General features: G+C 42.8%; 3 protein-coding genes across 3 annotated transcripts in view; 2 read left to right on the plus strand and 1 right to left on the minus strand.

Annotated features, from left to right (window-relative positions):
• Positions 1-1,783: 1,783 nt before the first annotated feature.
• On the minus strand, positions 1,784-5,278 carry LOC134815722 (aminopeptidase Ey-like). The gene is made up of 2 exons (XM_063824296.1): positions 2,460-5,278; positions 1,784-1,892 (listed from the first exon to the last, which is right to left on the minus strand). Exon 1 carries the CDS (start codon positions 5,100-5,102, stop codon positions 2,469-2,471), a length of 2,634 nt encoding a protein of 877 aa, XP_063680366.1. The 5' UTR covers positions 5,103-5,278; the 3' UTR covers positions 1,784-1,892; positions 2,460-2,468.
• A 1,292-nt stretch (positions 5,279-6,570) lies between these two features.
• LOC134815538 (uncharacterized) lies at positions 6,571-7,941 on the plus strand. The gene has a single exon (XM_063824078.1). It carries the CDS (start codon positions 6,571-6,573, stop codon positions 7,939-7,941), a length of 1,371 nt encoding a protein of 456 aa, XP_063680148.1.
• A 4,980-nt stretch (positions 7,942-12,921) lies between these two features.
• LOC134815539 (uncharacterized) overlaps positions 12,922-17,636 on the plus strand; it is a 113,876-nt gene continuing 109,161 nt past the window's right edge. The window contains exons 1-2 of the mRNA XM_063824079.1: positions 12,922-13,023; positions 14,763-14,921. Coding sequence (XP_063680149.1) covers positions 12,922-13,023; positions 14,763-14,921 — 261 coding nt within the window. The remainder of the gene's footprint in view (positions 13,024-14,762; positions 14,922-17,636) is intronic.

A 17,636-nucleotide genomic window follows, 5' to 3' on the forward strand; every position in this document is an offset into this window, starting at 1 on the left:
TTTCACAGCAAAAATTTCTGGTCAATAACAGCATGAATCGTATAGCTCTGGGTGAATATATTCGGGGCGACGTAAAACGTGCCGTCTGCAATCCAGTTGCTACCATGCCAGCGTAGCAAGGTTCCGGGCTGTAAGTGTAGAGAAGGCAACGACTCGTACATTCCGATCTGTCTTCCCGCCGAAGATAACAAAGGGCTCGTCCCGTCTCGTGGAGGTGCATGTAGAAGGAAGGAGGAATTCTTCTGAGGTCTTCGCTTCAGAGTGCTGTGCAGATCCGGACGCCTTGGCTCTACTGCCTTGGGCTGTTCAGCAGCTTTCCGCTTCAGTGCATGCTCGGCTCACATCCTTGGATACGAGAACCAGCCCCCTTTTGGACCTGGCTCACGTCCGTTATGTGAACACATGCCGAGAGCTCAAACACTTCTCAAACACAACTACTTACTAAACTGTCATGTGAATAATATGGATCACATCACAAATGATACGTCACTGATTGGGCCATGTCATGTGATACCTAGCTGTGGGAGGCCGAAATGAGAGGTTCCTAGTTGTCGGTCACCGCTAAGTTCTAACACTAAAGTTCGCTAGGTAGATTCGCTACTGTCCAATTGTTTAAATTTTGTTGTTTCTAGCGGAGTAAAGTCTAAGTCATAGGTACCGCACTCTAGTTCGGAAAATGATGTTTTGTTAAACAAATCGAAGCGGTTACTGTTAGGTAGGTAGTCGTACTCGTACACAGTTATAATTAACAAGTTAACATCAACTAAAGTTTAATTGGTAAATATAAACACACTTTAACTTTGAGCGTGTGTTTTAGACCTCATTATAACCGGCATTAGTGCATTAATTCGTACTGTGGTTTGATATTTGAAACGGGATGAAGTTAAGATTTTTAACTGCTAACACTATAAAAGTAATCTTTCGCACTACACTGACTACAGTATGTGTCGCACTACAATCCAGGTAGCGTACTCTATGATATTCAGTGCGACACAATATCCTATCTTATTTCCAAGTTCAGGTCAGATCCTATCCTTCTTTTGGATCATAAACTCATCAAGTGATTCGTCAGGCCGGTTCACGTTACTTATTTCGAAGTGATCTTGTGGACGCGATTCGTCGGTCACGTTATGTATTTCGATCCACTGATCATAATTCCTTCGGGTCAGTTCAATCCACGTATACAGTATGTGATCCACTGCAGAGTCGTAAGCAGCATATGATCCTAATTCCTATCACAAATGAAGTTATGTAAAATATAAGGTGGCAAAGATTTTTCTAAGAAAGCGTAGCTAGATTTAACTCTCCCGCAAATAAATTATAAGGCGGCAAATATTATGCTAAGAAAGCGTAGATTTAACTCTCCCGCAAATAAATTATAAGGTGGCGAATATTTTGCTAAGAAAGCGTAGATTTAACTCTCGCGCAAATAAATTATAAGGTGGCGAATATTTTGCTAAGAAAGCGTAGATTTAACTCTCGCGCAAATAAATTATAAGGAGGCGAATATTTTGCTAAGAATGCGAAGATTTCATTCTCGCGTAAACAAACTAAAAAGGAGCGTGCAGCGCGCGTCAGACCGTTTGCCAAATATTTTGCTAAGAATGCGCATTTTCCTAACGTAAAATTCGCCTCCTTATGAAATATTTGCATCATCACGCGCAGCCTGGCAAATACATCATAACACGGCGCATATTTTGCTAAGATGGCAAATATTTCGTTAGCGCGGCAATTATTTGCGTAACATGGCAATGTTGCAACCCGGGAGGGGGCTTTTATAATTATTCACACATCAACCAATAGGAATTCTTGGCAGGGTTAGTCTCCAATCTCCATGACGATGAGCAAACATTACTGCCTTTTCATGTGGTCCACGCTGTAGGTGCCCGCACCTGAAAATAGGTTTTATCAAATTTAGAAACGATTCTTCGGTAAATTTAAATTTAAGTGGGTAGGGGCTTTTATACTAACCATACATGAACTTGACTACAAGTTTTTAGCAGAGTTGTTAAGAGTATCTAACATATTAATACTTTCAAGACTTCTCTACAAAAAAAATTTGAAAACATGAGTAAAGCGTAGTCAGATATATAGAAACGATAGACAGCTACATTTTTTAGTCGTATCATGATTACCAGATTTGTGGAACACTAGTGTGTAGTGTATGATTATTATGACAGATGTGCCAATAGACCCGAAGATAGAGTCTACATAAGTAACTTTATCAATAGACTGTAACAGCTGGGTAGGTTTTATAATGCAACATTTACTCATAACTGCAACTTTCATCATACTAAAGTCCAGGAAATACACGACCTATAACTTATAGCACAGTTATATATAACGTATATATATAACGTATATATATATATATATATATACGTTATAAGTTTATACTATAAGTATAACCTATAACTGTGTAAATTATGCGACAATAATTATTATAGGTTGTTACGTACCTTACAACTCTATTCATCCTGACAGAACCTTTGACCCTCCAAATACCTTTTCAACTCTGGTTCTGACTCCTGTTTAAACTTGCTCACAAACTTGGCTTCCTCGAGGCCGTTCTGAAGACCCAAATAGCCCGCTCCAGCAGTGTGATCTTTAAAGAACCCTTCAATCTCCGCTATTGTCTGGCTGTTCCTTTGTCTCTTTACCATGGTCTTGAGAGCGTTAGCGTACTCAAACTGGGCCAGTCCGTATTTGTCATTGTATACCTGGTAGTTGTCTCTGTACACATGCCACACCACATCTGGGGCTACACTGCTGTAGTAGGATATGAAGTTTATGATCACACTGACAGATGTAGAGGGGTACTGTAGGAGGGTGTTGCCGATTAGCTCGATCTCAGCTCCGTCCGAGGTCTGGACCAACAAGTCCATGTCTGCTCGTTCTTGTGGAGCTGAGGCTTTGTATTGTGAAACAAGCTCTGACAAATCCTTTCCGTCATATATGGTCGGTTTCCTTTCACCTCTGATGTAACGAGCATATTTCATAAATATCTCGAACTTTAGTTGTTCCACGAGTGTTTCTTTAGAACCCTTGGTGGCTTTGTATTGAGGCAGCAGGAGGTACACTATGTACTTCCTGTAGCAGTCAGCCCAGCTCTCGTCGATCATAGAGCGGATAGTTTTAAAGTACTTGTAGATCAGCGTCCAGGGTAGATAATGCTGTTCCTCCCTAAGGCACTTGGCCGCCTCAAATGCGGTGCTGTAAGGCACTAGCTTGACCTGAGCAGCACTGAAGATGTCACATATGACGTGAGCTCGGTCGCGGTGGTTCATGGTTCCGAGGGAGGGGTCCAGTGTGTTCTCTCTGACCACCTCCAGTGTCTTGTCAAGGTTGGAGCTAGAGTAATGGGTCACGTACATGTGCTTTCCTTCGCTGTTCAGTTTTATCCACTTGAACGGTTTGGAGAGCGTGAGGACCATTTCTTTTTCTTTCATCATTATGTGTTTATCAGCGGTGTAAGACATAGAGTCGGTTACTATGGTGATTGGGATGTACCAGGAGTAGTTGAAGGGGGAAATGTCATTTTTTATAATCATACCACTATCTCTTACATACCTAGACTGAACCAGGCGAATCTGCTTATCGCTCAGAATTTGAAGCTCAATCAGGGGATAATTCTTCTGGAGAATGAAGGAGTTCATGAAGAGTCTTAGTTCAGCACCGTTATTACAGTACCTGGTCATGCTGGTCAACAGGTCCCGGTACCTTGCTGTGGAGTACTTGTACGTGTTCAAGAAGTGGGTCATACCCGACTTGAACCCTTCTTCTCCCATAACGTCCCTCATCATAGCCAGAACAGTGGCTCCTTTCTTGTACGTGATGGAATCAAATATCTGGGTTATCTGAGAAGTCACGTGGATCGGCATCTGTACGGGGTGAGATGTGATGATATCGTCAGCAAACATGGCTTTTTGCCAGTTATTTATCATGAACTGGTCCATCATCTTCACATCGTCATAGAGAGAGTCAGCACAAGGGTAGGAGAGATAAGAGGCCATCCCCTCTTTCAACCACAGGTCATCCCACCAGTACATGGTCACCAAGTTACCGAACCACATGTGAGACACCTCGTGTGCAAGCAGGTTTCTAAAGTCTATCTCGCCTGAACCAAACCTCTGTCTTGGACGGGACAGAGCTGCATTTTCAGTTAAAGTTATCAAACCCCAGTTCTCCATGCCTCCAACCAGATAGTTGGGGATACCAATAGTGTCTAACTTCGGTAGAGGGAAGGGTATCTTGAAGAAATCGTTGTAGAATTTTACACTTTTTCCAACAATTTCAATCTTCTCTGCAATGACGCTCCTGTATGCGGGACGTGCATAATGTCTCATGCGTACTCCTTCAATGATCCGCTCCTCAAACACGAAATTGTGTTGAACCCAAGCCAGCAGATAAGTTGACATGCCAGGTGTGTCCTCAAACTTAGTACTTTTCCTGCCATCAGCCAGTAACACCTCCTTACTTACAGGCATGTTAGACGTGGCAATGAGGTTGTTAGGATGGATTACAGTCAGGGAGAACACTGCCCGAAACTGAGGCTCATCAAAAGACGGGAATACTGTCCGTGCTTTGTCTGGGGACAGATGAGTGGAGGCCATGTTGACGTACCCTCCACCATGTGCCAGGGTGTAGCCAGTTCTGTAATATCCAGTAAGTTTGGAGGATACTGTCCCTGAGAACAAGCTCTTTATAACATAATGTCCGGGAGGGAGAGCACTACCTAGTTTTATTATCAGCAGATCTTTGGCGGTGTTCCAGCGATGTGAGGAACAAGGTTTACATTTGTAATTCAACTTCCAGGTGCCATACAACAGAGAGGTGGCTCGGGAGGTCAGGTAGGCTAGTGGATGGTTTAAACTCACACCTTGGACAGTGAGCTCGGAGATATTAACAGTTTCGCTTGCGTGAAGCCTGATCTCATGGCTCTGTTTCAGAACATCGAACTGGATATTAACGGAGCCGGAGTAAGTCCAGGAGTTGAAGTCAGTATCGAAGATAAGGTCGTATCTGGTGGGTCTGATGAAAGGGGAGAGGTCACCAGATTGTAGGGATATTATTGGGAACAGTAACAGGAGACATAATCTCATGCTACGTTACCATCCGCTAATCAACAGCTACTAGTCCTAAAATAAGGGGTAACTAGTCAAGCAAAAGTTAATCGTTCTAAAAAACTGCTGCGACTCATCTCTGAAACTTAGAATCTACGTTAAAACAAAATACTCGACTAATACCAAAGCCACAATCCTAAAGCAAAACGCTTGATCAAGACACTCAAGATAGATTCAACAGTACGGACTAAGGAGGTATGCACTATTTTCTACAATGGTATGATTAGTGAGATGTGACTATTGAGTATATAGTCTGTATACTAATATATAGTGAGCTCAATACACTGCAGTATTACTATAACATGTGACCTATCGTACAATAAAAGTCTCCTTTAAATCATTATTTGTAGACAGCAGAAAGCTTGACCAAACTTGGTTAATGGGGCTGACATTTGCACAAAGGGAGTGCTCACACGTGCACAAAGGAATATAAATACCAAGCTCTATTACAAAAGGTGATATTACAGTAAGTAATATCACAGTAAGTAATATTACAGTAAGTAATATTACAGTAAGTAATATTACAGTAAGTAATATTACAGGAAGTGATATTACAGTCTGACGATATTGCATTGTCTGAGAATGAAAAAATAATACGTTAATTAACAACAACAAAAAAGGACAATGCATTAATTTCACACTATTAGTTTTGCGGAAGGGTCCCTCTTTCACAATATATGCTAAAATCATTAAGAGATTAAGTTTCTGCTTTGCTTGATCTGACCTATATAAACTACCAGTGCCATAGTAACACGCAAATTTGACGTCGTCCTCATTGATAAAAATAAAAACAAGCAATATACAGTTTTCGTTAACTTCAACCAACAACGTCTTCACTCTTCATTGAAAAAGAAAATGTTTAATAAAATTAATACGTCAATCCTTAGAAATAGTATGTTTAACGATAAGACCTAATCAATGAAACTGTATCAACAAGTTTCGTCATTGACAAGTAGGACAATAGTCAAATGATTGTTCTGTATCTAAATAATTATTCTCATATTTAAATAAGTTCTCTCTTTTTTAAACCTAGAGCTTATAGTCCAGGTTTTCATTAATAATCAAACTGGATCTCGTACGGGGATCATGTACTCTATTAATATTATTAAATTACAGATTTGTATTTTATATGTTACATTTTATAGTATGACGTGCGGACTGCAGAGTTTTTCTTTATCTGCTTCGCCACAACGGCTACACTGACGAGTTTCTCATTGACGTCAGAATCTACTCACCAGACTAGATCACACACAGTTTAGGTCTACAATGACGACAGGAAGCAGCCTCTATGCACTGCCTCACATCTTTATATTTTACTATACTACGCATCTTAATAGAGGGGAAAATATTGCTATAGTACTTAGGTACCCTCTTCTGTGTTATTTCATATTTGATCTTGTTAGGACTTACATTTACTGGACTCCAGAAGTGCTGGGGATATCAGTACATGGTCCTTCCAAAACTGAAGTGGCCTCTTGCCATCTATGATATTCCGTTCACAACAGTTACCAGATGGGAACAGAATACCAACAGTTTCCTCAGAAAGTGGTTAGGGGTGGGGCACACTCTGAGTGGTCTTTGTCTGTTCAGTCAATCATCCAGTGTGGCCTTACCGGTGAGCAGCTTGACAGATACATGGAAGATAGAGAAGTGTCGACTGTTGCAATCTTATCAGACATCTAAGGATGACCTGATTAAAGCAGTCCAGCCCCAAGTTCGTTCTGGTAGAGTTTGGAGGCCTGAGACAGAACTGGAAGAGGCCAGAAGAGATTTGGTCTGTGAATCGGTGCGAGGGATGGTGCAACCTCAAAAAAGAGTTGGCATCGGTTTTGGTGACTGGAAAAAACCTTGGGAGAGGATGGATGAGCGGGAAAGAGAGAGGGAGGTTATGCTGAGAGTGAAGGAGAACATTGAAAGAGAGAGGGAGGTGCAAGTAGGTTCTCTGGAGATGCAGAGCAGGTGGGGTGAGTGGAGAGAGCTCGTAATGAAGACGGATTTGAGCTGGCATACACTTTTTAAGTATGGTGACTCACTTATTGGGTTCATGCTAAGTGCTGTGTACGGCACCCTCTTAACCCCCTCTATGGTTTCCAAGTGGAGTGAAGATGAGGATGGGAAGTGCAAGTTATGTGAGGAGAGGATGGGCACCATTCAGCACATTTTGGCTGGGTGTAAGGTGGCCCTTAGTCAAGGAAGGTATAGATGGCGGCACGACAAGGTTCTGAAGCAGATCTCTGAACAGGTTGTCTTCCATTGTGATCGCCGAGTGAACACTTATAAGAACAAGGCCGGCAATGGAAGACAGTTCATTGATTTTGTTCCTGCTGGGAGGAGAAAAGCAGGTACAGACGACCGGAAGGAGAGTCGTGGTTTTGGGATCCTGAGTGGGTATCGGGATTGGATAGTGCTGTCAGACCTTGAGGGGCAGCTTAAGTTTCCCAGTGAGATTGTGGAAACACGGCTGAGGCCGGACCTTGTGATATTCTCAAGGTCGGCAAAGACAGTTATTTGGTGGGAGCTAACAGTACCATCTGAAGAGCGGATCGCTGAATCGCACGAGTACAAACTCGACCGATACAGTGGTCTGCAGGCTGAGATTCAGGCGAAAGGTTGGTGCTGTTATAATGCCGCAGTCGAAGTTGGAGCTAGGGGAGTGGTTGCGCAGAGTTTGGAGAGAGCTGCGAGGATGATTGGTTTTAGAGGAAGAGAGCTGAAGAAGCTGGTACGGGACAGTGGGAAAGAGGCAGCCCACTGTTCCAGATGGATTTACTTGTTATCGAGAAAGAGGGAGTGGGAGTTCAGGAAGGTTGGAGCTTGAGAGTTCACTATAACATCTAGAGGAACCATAAACGTTATCTCGTCGCCAATTGCGAGCTCTAACGGGTCTCCTCAAGTGACTCTCGGATCAGATGGTGGTTCAAGGGTGGACTGCTGGGGCGCCTGACAGGAAACCGTATTGCGATTAAAGCCCCGAAACGGTGTCAGGTTGGTAACTGATGATTCTGATCCATGCTCCTGTGAGTTTGCTGTTGTATCTCAACTTGCTAAACTGAGGCATCTCCGCATCTTGGGTGAATATGCGTACATCTTCATACTAAACCCAGGTGTGGCATGTGTCAGTGAATACGGGCGAGCGGATGCAATAGCGAAGGTGGTGTGGCAAGGCCTAAAAGACACAGTCAGATAGTTGTCAGCTCGCTGACTGTAAGGGAGAAGGTATATCCGTATTTCGCTGCTACTGATGCAGTCCTTGATCTGGCAATCAAGGCTTCTCTGTTTTTCGTCTAACTATGTACCGTTGGGCTTGTGGAACCCGTAAGGGGGACATACATAGGTTGGAATGGTTTTGTGCACCAAGAGGAGTGAGGGAATGAGGGTTGAAGAGAGAGAGCTTGAGAGTTGTTAGGGTGGTTAGGATCAGTAGGTGGAGTGTTTGGTTGGAGCTTTCTGTTTTTGCTGTATAGCATTTTAGTCACTCCGCAGTTTATTAACTGTGTCTCAACTCTCCTTTATTCATTGATAACCAAATTTTTAACTCCAGCCAATGCCGTCATCGTAATGTCGTCTACAACAGACACAGAAGCATGTACTATGAACAGTTAAACTGAATGATGAAGACACCGATCTGACGACGTGTGTAAACAACTCGAGCAAAATTAACCGGTCTGATGATCGTTAGAACAATTTTTAAATCTAGCGTCAGGCTCAATTTAAATTCATTCCTAAAACGTGATAACTTGATAATCAAAACTGGATAATATTATGCGGTTTGTTCGCGCTCTGCAAGTTTTGAAATCTTCTATCACTGCTTGTCAGAAAAGTGTGGAAATAAACGTTATAAATTCTACTGATTGTTATTTAGTTTTAATTACAATATTTGAAAAATAACATTGCAGCATTGCAGAATAATTCCAACCAAAAAGGAATCTAAATTCCCGACAACCTGGAGCTGCGCCAGAGTTAAGACCTACATTCAATACATATCTACTTACATATTACTACCTACTATCATGCATTGACAAAACTATTTCGTCGTGCAGAAACTAGGATATCACCACAGTACAGGGGTACTTTAGAAGCTTATTCCATAACACATTAAACCAGTGGCGTAACGAAGGGCCCCGCTGTGCGAAGGTGCGCCAACAGGGGGGCACTTTTTCAGCGGGGGGGGGGGGGGGGGGGGGGGGGGCGCCAACAGGCAACGTTACGCCACTGCGTTTAAACAACATTTGCAACATCCTTGCACATAGATCGGTTATTCAGGTATAACGACAAGTCAGTTACTAAAGTAAGATAATAAGTCAAATAACGTTTTGACTTACCAAAAACACATGCGAGCAAATTGTGAGTTACAGACGGCATTTAGACCTAAGAACCTTGATTTTAGTGATGTATTGATAGGAAATACATAAACAGGTCAATGTTAGATGTGTGATCATCTTTAGAAACACTCTGGTAGATGTTTAGAGGCGGAATCAGAAAGGTTGGCATTTAGTTTCTCTAAATCACCTTTAAATAATCTTATCTAACTAGATTATAATTAGCTTTTTTGGGTTCTTTTGCGATAGTGTAAACGTGATAGCTAGCGCCATCCAGCGCTAATTAGCACTGGATGGCGCTAGCTATCGCGTTTACACTATCGCAAAAGAACCCTTTTTTGTTGTAAAACATTAGCTGATTAGCAATAAAACCCGCTCAAACTTCCTGATTAATTTAGATTGGCTGATAATTGAGTGTGCACATTGTACAACAGAGAGTGACTAATCATGTGATATTTGAGGCAGCAGCATGCTGGGCACCGTCACTGTGTTGGTAGTCACAACAAACTAACCATTAATAACTTATAATCTACTAAACTAGTAAATCGTGGATTTTAGTTCTGAACATGAAACATCAACTGAAGCAACGAAGCAACTTGAGAACTTGCAGGATTGCTCTAAATTCTTCTCTTCTCTCAAAAAAAACATCACACTAGAGACACATTGCTCTCTCAACACAATTGCTCTAGATCACGCCAATACTTAGCTCATATCTACATGAGGTCTGATTACTTACTGTAACTTATTCTTCATACAATTGCAACATATTCTGCTATTTCAAGTGTCAACAGACATGTTTTTGCTTCAAAACTTTCATAATAAATATCATGTAATCCTCTTGTATTCCTTTACTAAGGATGATACTAAAAGAAAAAATAATCGCAGCAAGAGGTATACACAATTCTGTTAATATTTTAATACCGCCAATGCCCCATGTTTAGTCAACTGTGATTGATAGCCCTCCCCCTGTATAAAGGTATCTGCTTTCTGTCCTGTTACTACATCCCACGTAAACGTTCTGTTCCGATATTCAGAGGTGGGGGGACTGGATCAGATATCCTCTTCGCGTGTACTCTGACCGACGGAGGTGAGACGAGCAGAGTAGCAAAATAGTCCTTCATTCTGAAACCCTTTCGTTGGTTGAGTTTCCTTGATTTGCCAGTAATAGGGAAGCTTTTACCTGTGGATCAATGTGATCCTGGTCCAGCTTTAGCATGTCTGCCCTGCCAACTTTGCTTCCTCCAGTTCCCGGACCTGCCCCTCCAGCAGAGCATCTTTTGCTGCTTGATAACATCGCCTAGCTTCTGAATCGCCCTCTTGAACAGCTATTCGTTGTCTCTGTATGCAAATCTGATGGTATTTTATGCTACATTCCCTCAGAGCTTCAGCCTGGACATCTCAAACTTGGAGTCCCGCAGGATTTTACATCTTTTCTTTTCTCCTTTTCAGGTAGTAAAAGTCGAAGAAGTTGTCCAACTACCACTGAACTAACATTTATCAGGTTATGCGCCACACAACAGAACTAACATTTACAGGTTACGCGCCACTACCCTGACTACCATTTCAGGTTACAAACGCCACTACCACTGGAAACTACCATTTATCAGGTTACACGCCACACCACTGATCTAACTTTTTCAGGTTATGCCCACACCACAGACAAACATTTCTATCAGGTTATGCGCCACGACCACTGAACTACCAATTATCATTACGCGCCACAGCCACTACCACTGAATACAAACATTTATCAGTTATGCCCACTACCACTGTACTAACATTTATTCAGGTTATGCTAGCCACTACCACTTAGAACTAACATTTACAGGTTATGCGCCCACACCACTGAACTAAACAGTTTATCAGGTTACGCGCCACTACCACTGAACTAACATTAATCAGTTACGCGCCACTAAACCACTGAACTAAATTTAATTCAGGTTACGCCACTACCACTGAACCTAACATTTATCAAGAGTTACGCAACCACTACCACATGAACTAACATTTGTCAGGTTATGCGCCACTACCACTGAACTAACATTTATCAGTTATGGAGTGCGCACTACTAACCACTGAACTAACATTTATCAGGTTACCGCGCCACTACCACTGAACTAACATTAATCAGTTACGCATCACTACCACTGAAAAACATTTATCAGTTATGCGCCACTACACTGAACTAAACATTTATAGGTTTATGCGCCACTACCACTGAACTAACAATTATCAGGTTACGCGCCACTACCACTGAACTAACATGTAAATCAGGTAATGCTACACTGACTAAACTGAACTAACATTTATCAGGTTATGCGTCCACTACCACTGAACTAACCATTTACAGTTATGCGCCACAACCTCTGAACAACCATTTTCAGTTTTTATCTGCCACACCACTACTACTACTAGAGACGTCCGGAGCTCCTAAGTCCGATCTACTCCAGAAAACCCCCTCCATATACCTTCCCGCATCAGGTTTCGCATTTCCTCTTTAGATTTTGTCCAACTTCCTATCAGTAAACATAGACAAGTAGCTTTGTCTTGGTAGGCCTTGCTGAGCTCTACCGTGCGATAGGTTCCCATAAGACTAAATCACTGGCAATTAGCTCAGATGTCGGATGCAGTGTCCCGCATTTTTAATCTCCTCTTCGTACACTTTTTTGACAGCCATGGGAGCTACCATACAAAGTTATATTGCTGACCTTGTCCTTCCTGAGATAACCAGCACCATACGCCAACATCTTTGATGTATTCCCGTCCAATCTTTTCCCTCTGAGCCTTTGTCAGTGTCCAGGTTTCTGATCCGTAAGCAGTACTGATTCACAACCGCTATGAACAATCTATCTTTAGGCTCTTTGAGAGTTTGGATTTCCAGATATCCTCATCTATGTAGGCACCCCACCGCTTTTCCTTTCTAAACCTCTAACCTTAATCACTCCCAATCTGTTGCTCTCAATCCAGGGAGCCTAATTTAATGAAATCATCTACATTTTCTATGCTTTCCCGATCGACTTTGTAGTCGCTAGATTCGATCTCCATATTCAGTGTCATGACCTTTGTTCTTGCCGTTCGTTATGTGTAGTCCCCACGCTGCTGCCGAGCCGATTCTACACTTACAGAACGTCGTTAGACCTTTGTCCCTGTCCACAGAATAAGTGCTATATCATCTGCAAAGGTCCACATCGTGATGATCAGCCCCACTCTTCTGCTTTTCTACGTTCGAGGGTGAGTCCAAGTCGCTTCCGCATCATCGCCTATAGTCTTGCCTCATACAAGTAATCGATGACTATTGTCAAGAGTAAGAGGCTAAGGTATCACCCAGTAAAACACCAGCAAGTATCATCGAAACAATTCAGTTTCTCCGTCCTGGATTAGGACTTTTGGCCATTGTACTTCTCGTACATAGAGCCGTAAAAGCTGCACGATTTTGACTGAATGCCGTAAGCTTCTAGAATCTTGTAGCCATTTCCCCGATGTCACTGCGACAGCTTCTAAAGTCTATAATTGTCAAACTGCTGGCAGTTTTCCGACTCATGACACCCTCTAATAAGACTCACAGTACAATATCTGTTGAGGTTTGTTTTGACCTTCCTTGGTCAGAATCCATTCTGGATTCTACGCAGAATTGTCTCGATTGCCGGCAGTCAACCGTTTAGAACCATCTTGTTTAGAGACTTGGCAACTAGGATGACAAGCTTATTCCCCGATAGTTCATTGGTTCGCTAAGGTCGCCCTTCATGGAATTGGTATGATGTTTGGCATGACCATTGGTCTGTTTCTCACCTTACATAGAGCATTGTTACAGAAAGTCTAAAGACAAATATTTTTTTGAATCAAGGTCGCACTCGTTTTAGACTACTGGGGCTATGTCGTCGACAACCCCATTGCCTTTCCCCTTCCTTTTATAGCTGGACTTTGCTTTTCCCTGTAACTTCATCCAACGTAAACGGTTACTGTTCCGATATTCCAGAGTGGTGGACTGGAACAACATCCTCTTCCGCGTTTCTCTCCCGTCAGGTGGTGAGCCCGAGAAGATACAAAATTGTCCTTCCATTTCTGAAACCCTTTCCCGTTTGGTGATTTCCCTTGATTTTGCAGTATATGATGAGATCTTTACGCTGTGATCTTGTTGATCCCATGGTCAGCTTTTAGCATTCTGCCCTGCCAACTTGCTTCCTCCAGTTCCCGGAACCTGCCCCTCCAGCATGTGCTCTTCTGCTGCTATGATAATCAACGCCTAGCTTCTGTTTGCCCTCTTGAACACTATTCGTTGTCTTCTGTACATCTGAGTGGTATTTATGCTACATTCCCTCAGCTTCAGCCTGGCAATCTTCACACTTGAGTCGCTGAATTTAACATCTTTCTTTTTCTCCTCCTTTTCAGTAGTAAAAGTCGAGAATTGTCCCTACTACCACTGAACTAACATTTATCAGGTTTATGGCGCCACTACCACTACCTAACATTAACAGGTTACCGCCACTACCACTGAACTACCTTTTTATCAGTTACACGCCACTACCACTGAACTACCGATATATCAGTTACACGCCACTAACCAATGAACTTAACATTTATCAGTGTATGCGCACTACCACTGAACTATCATTTATCAGGAATGCGCCACTACCACTGAACTACCATTTATCAGGTACGCGCCACAGGCCACACCACTGAACTAACATTTTATCAGGTATGCTCCACTACCACTGAACTAACATTTATTAGGTAGCTCCACACCACTGAACTAACATTTATCAGTTATGCGCCACACCAACTGAACTAACATTTATCAGGTTACGCCCACTACCACTGCAGAACTAACACACTTAATCAGGTTTACGCGCACTCTATCTCACTTGAACTAAACCTATTCATCAGCCGTTATTGCGCGCCACTATCCACATGAACTCACAATTACAGTTACGCACCACTACCACTGAACTATCATTTATCAGGTTATGCGCCACTACACACTGAACAAACATTTATCAGGTTATGCGCCACTACCCACTGAACTAACATTTATCATGTTACCGGCCACTACCACTGAACTAACATTATTCAGGTACGCGCCACTACCACTGAACTAACATTATCATTATGCGCCACTACCACTGGAACTAACAATTTAACAGAGTTATGCCCACTACCAACTGAACTAACATTATCAGGTTACGCCCACTACCACTGAACTAACATTTATCAGTTATAGCGCGACACTACCTACTTGAACTAACCATTATCAGGTTATGCGTCACTACACTGCACACCATTAACAGGTTATGCGCCACTAACTCTGAAATCCATTTATCAGGTTATCTGCCACTACACCTACAACTACTATGTCGAGAGAGCTGAGTCCGATCTACGCCAGAAAACCCCACTCCCATATATCCCTGTCCCGCATCAGAGGTTCGCAGTTCCTCTTAAGCTTGTCCCAACTTCCTTCAGTAACACTAGACAAGTAGCTTTGGTCAGTCGGCCCTTGCTGCGCTTCTACCCGAGTGCGTAGTTCCCATAAGACTAAAATCACTGCAAAGATATGCTCAGAGATTCGGATGCAGTGTCCCCCGACCATATTATCTCCTGCTTCTAACTTGTTTGACAGCCTTGGAGGCAAACCATACATACCAAAGTTATATTGCTGACCTGTCCTTCCCAGAGATACCCAGCACCATACCAACATCTTTGTGTAATGGCCCTCCAAACTTTTCTCTTGAGCCTTTGTCAGTGTCCAAGTTTTCTGATCGTGAAGCAGTACTATTCACAACCGCTATGAACAAACTAATCTTTAGGCCTTTGGAGTTAGGGGATTACCAGATTCCGTTCAGTCTATATGTAGGCACCCACGCTTTTCCCTTTCTAACCCTTATCTCCCTATCTGTGCTCTCAATCCAGGAGCCTAAGTAGCTGAAATCATCTAACATTTTCTATGGCTTCCCCGGAACGACTTTGTAGGTCGCTAATCGATCACCAATATTCAGTGTCCATGACCTTGTCTAGGCTTCGTTTTATGTGTAGTCCCACCTTGCTGCCGCCGATTCTACTCTGAGCTGGAACTCGTATAGCCTTTCCATGACCTTCAAATAAGTAGCTATATCATCTTCAAAGACCACATCGGTGATGATCTAGGGCCCCACTCTTCTCTTTTTCTACTTTCGAGGGTGAGTCCAAGTCGCTCCCATCATCGCCTATGGCTTATGCCTCATACAGTAGTCGAGACAATTGCAAAGAGGTAAGGATGCTAAGGTATCTCCAGGTAACACCACCTGCAAGTATCGTCGAACAATTCAGTTTCTCCGTCCTGGCGTTAGGACTATGGCCTTGTCCCATCTCTCGTACATGAGCCGATAAGCGCACGATTTGACTGAATGCCGTAAGCTTCTAGAATCTTTAGCATTTCCCACGATGTACACTGTCGAAAGCCTCTTAAAGTCTATAAATGTCAGAACCGCGCTAGGGCAGATTCCGACTCTTGACACCCTCTATAAGACGTCTCAGAGCCAATACTGTGAGTTGTTGACCATCCAGTCTGAATCCATTCTGTTTCTCGCAGAATTTTTCGATTCCTGTCTTCAAACGGTTTAGAACCATCTTGTTTAGAGACTTGGCTAACTAGGGAAACAAGCTTATTCACCGAAAGTTTCATTTGGTTCGCTACGAGGTCGCCCTTCTATGTAATTGGTATGATGTTGGTCAGTTGACCATTGGTCGGTTTCTCACCTTTCAATCTAGCATAGTTACAAAGTCTAAGACAATTTGATCAAGGTCGCATCGTTTTAAAGACTTCTGTGGCTATTTGCTCACCCCATGCTTTCCCTTCCTTTTGCTGGACTTTGCATTTTTTTTCCTGTACTCATCCAACGTAAACGGTTCTGTTCCGACATTCAGAGTGGGTGTACTGATCAATATCCTCTCACGCGTTCTCTAACGTCGTGGTGAGCCGAGAAGAGGTAGCAAAATAGTCCATCCATTTCTGAAACCTTCCGTTGGTGAGTTTCCCTTGATTTTGCCATAATAATATGGGCTTCTACTGTGATCTTGTTGATCAAGGTCCAGCTTTTAGCATGTCTTGCCTGCCAACCATTGCTTCCTTGGCCTTCTCCAGTTCCCGACCTGCCCTCCAGCAAGTGCACTTTGGCTGCTTGATAAGCATCGCCTAGCTTCTGTTTGCCCCTCTTTGAACAGCTATAACGGTTGTTCTTCTGTAGCATCCTGAGTGGTATTTATGCTACATTCCCGCACTTCAGCTGGCAATCTCAACACTTGGAGTCGCTGAGATTTTACATCTTTTCTTTTCTCCTTTTCAGGTAGTAAAAGTCCGAGAAGTTGTCCAACTACCACTGAACTAACATGTATCAGGTTAGCGCCACTACACTGAACTAACATTTATCAGGTTACGCGCCACTACCCCTATGAACTACCATTTTATCAGGTTACACCCACTACCACTGACCTACCAATATATAGGTACACGCCCCTTACCAACAGCTGAAACTACACATTATCAGGTTATCGCCACTACCACTGAACTAACATTTATACAGGTTATGCGCCACTACCACGAACTCACCATTTATCAGTTACGCCCACAGCCACTACCACTGAACTAACATTTATCAGTTAAGCGCCACTACCACGAACTAACATTTATCATGTTATGCGCCACTACCACTGAACTAACATTAATCAGTTAGCGCCCTACCACCAGAACTAACATTTATTCAGGTCTTACGCGCCACTACCACAACAACTAACATTAATCAGTTACGCGCCACTACCACTGGACCACTGAACTAACATTCAGCAGGTAGCGCCACTACCACTGAACTAACATTTTATCAGGTTACGCAACCCCTAGCCACTGACTTAACATTTAACAGGCGTTATCCCACCTACCGACTGAACTAACATTTATCAGGTTAAGCGCCACTACCACTGAACATAACATTTATCAGGTTACGCCGCCACTGACCACGAACTATCATTTATCAGGTTTACGCAGCCACTACCACTGAACTAACATTTATCAGTTAGCGCCACTACCACTGAACTAACATTTATATCAGGTTAATGCGCCACAACCACTGAACTAACATTTATCAGTTTACGCGCCACTCACTGAACTAACATTTATCAGTTACATGCACACAACCACTAACTAACATTATATCAGGTATAGGCGATC

The sequence above is a fragment of the Bolinopsis microptera genome, chromosome 5, assembly GCF_026151205.1.
Source record: "Bolinopsis microptera isolate Bmic1 chromosome 5, MBARI_Bmic_1.0, whole genome shotgun sequence".
Classification (NCBI taxonomy): Eukaryota; Metazoa; Ctenophora; class Tentaculata; order Lobata; family Bolinopsidae; genus Bolinopsis; species Bolinopsis microptera.